The sequence below is a fragment of the Trachymyrmex cornetzi genome, unplaced genomic scaffold (assembly GCF_001594075.2).
Source record: "Trachymyrmex cornetzi isolate Tcor2-1 unplaced genomic scaffold, Tcor1.1 scaffold312, whole genome shotgun sequence".
In the NCBI taxonomy this organism is placed as follows: domain Eukaryota; kingdom Metazoa; phylum Arthropoda; class Insecta; order Hymenoptera; family Formicidae; genus Trachymyrmex; species Trachymyrmex cornetzi.
The window spans coordinates 31176-35487 of NW_017297818.1; the positions used below are offsets into that span (position 1 = coordinate 31176).

The 4312-nt window shown below is 40.0% G+C and overlaps 1 protein-coding gene across 1 annotated transcript; it reads right to left on the reverse strand.

The window, feature by feature from the left end:
* Nucleotides 1-432: 432 nt before the first annotated feature.
* Nucleotides 433-2133, reverse strand: LOC108762619 (matrix metalloproteinase-24-like). The gene is made up of 3 exons (XM_018509692.1): nucleotides 1954-2133; nucleotides 839-1107; nucleotides 433-757 (listed from the first exon to the last, which is right to left on the reverse strand). Exons 1-3 carry the CDS (start codon nucleotides 2131-2133, stop codon nucleotides 433-435), a joined length of 774 nt encoding a protein of 257 aa, XP_018365194.1.
* Between the last annotated feature and the right edge of the window lie 2179 nt (nucleotides 2134-4312).

Sequence of the window (4312 nt, forward strand, 5' to 3'; positions counted from 1 at the left end):
GGTATTGATGAAAATGTTCGGGGGAAATCCTAGACTTGAGAGACGTTTTGGCCAGTCTTCTTTCAATTTGAAATTGGGATACTCAACCATGTAAATTACATCGTGAATAAACAGTACTACTTCACCCGAAGGCCTTTGATATGCTGCTGATAAGGAGAAATTATCCGGAAGAAAATCCATGTAACTGTTTAGTACGTGTGGTCCATCATATTTTGCATCATTTATATCTATCGATCATACGTAGCGTTGATACGTGACGAATATTCGATGATGTAATACCAACACCGAATCAATACAATCTATATATTGTAAAGTACAGAGATCTATGTACGTGGGTGTATTTGTTGTAATTTCAGTAGTTGGTGATTGTGTGGTTGTTGTTGTTGGTTTTGGATTTTTAATTCCATAAAGTTGTTGAATGGCTAAAATATCCTATATGTTGAGTTTAGCGATTTTATTATTATTTCTAGCAGTGACAACTGCGAACATTATGGATTCTTCACGCGAACTGTGTGGTAATCCTAATGAGTGTCCAATTTCATGTATTAACGTGTTAAGCAGATAGTCCTTGTTACTACTAGCAGATTTGTCAGTTAGATATATATGCCACGGTTCTGCACTATCTATGTGTATTTCACTGCTGTAATTGTTAACGGTAGGAGGATAGAACGCGTGAGCGAGTACTCCACCAGGTCCATCTAACGAAGAGGTGCAAATTTCTTCGTTGCGTCTACGATCAGCGTACGTGTGTGTCCCACTACGATGAGATATCAAGATATCGGGATTTACCGTTTTACGTTCGAACGATAAAGATGAATTAGCTGCCTATAGTGAGAACGCGAATTCGGTAGTTTGCAAGGTTTGTGGATCCGCTAGCTGGAAATTCCACGTGAGATGTGTTTTCGCCCATTTACGTCTATCTATATTGTACTCGTAGATGTCAGGGAGACCACATCGTGGTTTACGCATCTGATACAACGTATAGTTATTCAATGTACCATCGCCCTGTATTTGATAATATTCTTGAAACAACGAAATAGCCTGTTTAAGTTCTCCCTCTTCGAATGATAATTGCGTATTGTTGTCAGCTTTACTTAAGTAGCCGTACTTTTGTAGATACAGAATTACTTCAGTATCTATGCTTTCACGATTCGTCGCTGCCGTCGACGCTGCCGTTCTTATTGTCGTCGTCGTAGTAATCGTAACGAAAACGATGATGATGACGATGAACGTGAGAGACATCGCAATGTAACATAAGTATACGATACGTGATAAAAAACGATGCGTACCCGAACGCTCTTAAGAGTAATGAATCACTTTTCGTGATTTTCTATATATATGACATGAATCATGTTTCATACCTTAATATTTTGCAGACGAGACTCTTATCTATCTAAGAGGAAAGGGATATGACATCATTACTTTTTTGTAAGATATAATATATAATATATTTAAGGTAATATGTGTTTTACAATACAATATGATAGCGTATGAAACTCAATAAAGAGTTTAAAAATATTATACAATTTTGCGAATAACATTAGTCAATGGATTATACTCTATCACCCTGTCGTGAATAATAAGACAATAAGCTGTGGTGTTCAGTGGAATATTTTCCATACATTCGAATTCTATACGAATATCTACAGTGGCGCTCTTTATCGATTCGTTTTGGCGAGAACAATCGATCACTACGAATGGACCGTGTACAAGAAATTCATCGATAGATAACATAGGATCGTGATTGTTGTAACCGTAGTACGTCTTTTGAAATTTTACATACATATCGTACAGTATAGCGTATTTTTTGTGTTCGAAATCTAAATTCATATCGTCGTAAGGATAAAAATCAGAATTCAAAAAAAGTTTCACATTAGTGAGATTACATATGTCGAATTGTGAACCATTTTTCGACGTTACGTTTCTTTTTCCGGTTTGAAGTGCAAAAATTACGTATCGTGGTTTTTCCAATTGCGACGTTGTTTTAACAGCCCACGAATGCTTCGTTGTGCTTTGCAGCAGAGGAAATTCGTACAGGTCCCACGACCGGAAACATACGCTGAGATATCGTCCACCTTCCAACGTTCGCAAAAGTGATAATTTATTGACATCGTTCAGCACTACGTGTGGCATTCTCCATTGTATCTTTAATAGTGTGATTTTAAGTTCCGTCGATTCGTGCGCCACAACACAATTGTTATCGTTACGCGCACGTATCAGGATAAGTTCGTGTCGCGCGTTTATCACTATGCGTTTGTAATCCTCACAAAATCCTAGGTGTATTGAGTGGTACGCAAAAGTTGAAATTCTCGGAAAGCGGTGTGCGAAATAACTGCATCGTGCCGTCCCATCCTGCATTTTCTAACGTTATACTCCTGCCAGTGGTTAACGATATGAAATTTTTTATCGTACTGGTAATACCAACGTTTCTAGATCTATCGATTTCCACACCGTCTAACTCGTATCGAATCTCATCGAACATAAACGCGACGCAATTATTCGACAATTTTGGAGGTTGTTCCTCGGATGTGTTTCCATCTCGTTTTGTCGTTGAAAATTTTCCCTCGACGTAGAGAAAACTCTCACACGGTAACGTGTACAGATCCTGATGCTGTATAGGTATTCGTATTTCATCGTTGTATCCGAATGTGGTGTTAGCGTATGGGTTGTAAGTGTGAGTCTCGATCTTAACGATACGATCGTTGAAGATAGGCTCACCCCCTATGTTTAGAATATCGCGACTCATTGTTCACGACGAATCCGAGAGACCGTAGAAATTTGACGTTCGCAGCGTTCAATCTCTCCTCCGTTCCTCTCCGTTTTCTTCCAACGTATCGTTCGGTGAGCGATGATAATTGCGACGTCTGCGGTATGGTGGACGTATTCTTACAATCGTGTGACTCGTTTAGAACGAGCATCTGAGCATATTTTTATCGTCTGCGTCGTATATGAAGTCGAATCGATATCTCTTCTCCACGAAGGTTTATCAATTGTCCGTTTTGATCCACTATACGTATCGTTATATCGGTAACGTTTCTCGCGACGACTGGGAGATAAATGACATGTGTGGGAGTATCGGATAATTTATATCCAGGTGGAACGTTCACTGCGAATTCATGTATCGTATGCGCTGGTTTATCGTTATTGTACGCACCCGCGGTAATGTTGCATTCTATACGAAGTATAGTTACATTCATAATATTCACAGGTTTGTCAGACGCGTACCACTTGTTCGGTTGTAATACGCGCGATTTTGAATAACCCAATAGTGAACCGATGTTATTCGGTGTTGTAAAATTTATTCGATACGCGCATTTAATCTCGCTTCTCATAGTGTTTTCATTGGCTCGAAGAATCAGTATCTCTTCTTTATGAGCATTATCGTTGTCGTCGTCGTCGAATATGTACTCATCGTCACTATTATCTTTATCGTTAAGCGTTTGTCGTCGTACGCGACGAATAGCAGCTCTCAGATACCTGTTTATAGCACTCAATTCGTACGATCCTTCGGGAATCGTGATTATTTTATCGTCGGTATCGAAGTAGAATTTATTATTCGCGGAAGTAACGTTCGGTATTGCGTTGTACGTTTCAAAATTCGTAAGACCCAATTCGTATTCACCATTACTTAAATCCAACGCAGGGAAGTAACTCGCTGTGAGGATACTGGTTGTTCCATTCAACGCGAGAGTCAACGACATAATGCGATTGAAGGTGAACGTTCAACTGAGATGACTCACACGACTTATTATTGGATATATTTTTTCTTCCAATCTATTTCTCGAAGAAATCGTAGACACAATTGACCGCAAATACTCTGATCGAACGTCTGATAAGAGTGATGATTATACGTTATGTTTTTTCCGAGATAGCGTTCGAGTTCCCTTGACGGTCTAAGATTGCCAAAACTATCGAAGTAAATAGCGTTATTTCCTTTCTTTGCGTAAGCAACCCAGTGTGTGCCAGCCAGTATTTTCCGAATTATCCAGGTTCACGATACCACTTTCGTTTCGATACTGTTTCATCGGTAACGTGTCACGTATAAACACACCTCTGAAGAATGGTAAACGCAAACGATACGCCGCACGGCTCAACTGTTCGTTCGTCGTGATACCGGAGAGTGGTATTTTAAGAGCCTTTAACGTTTCCTCCCACGATGTTTTTTTTTTACCTCTTGTCTTTTTTCTCTTCCTCACGCTACCACCACGTTTGTAGGGCGCTAGATACAGTCCACGACCCTCCGACTGACGTCGAGCGGCCTTGCGATCGCTCACAGCTCTTGCTACGCTCGCCGCTCCACCAATCAAAGATC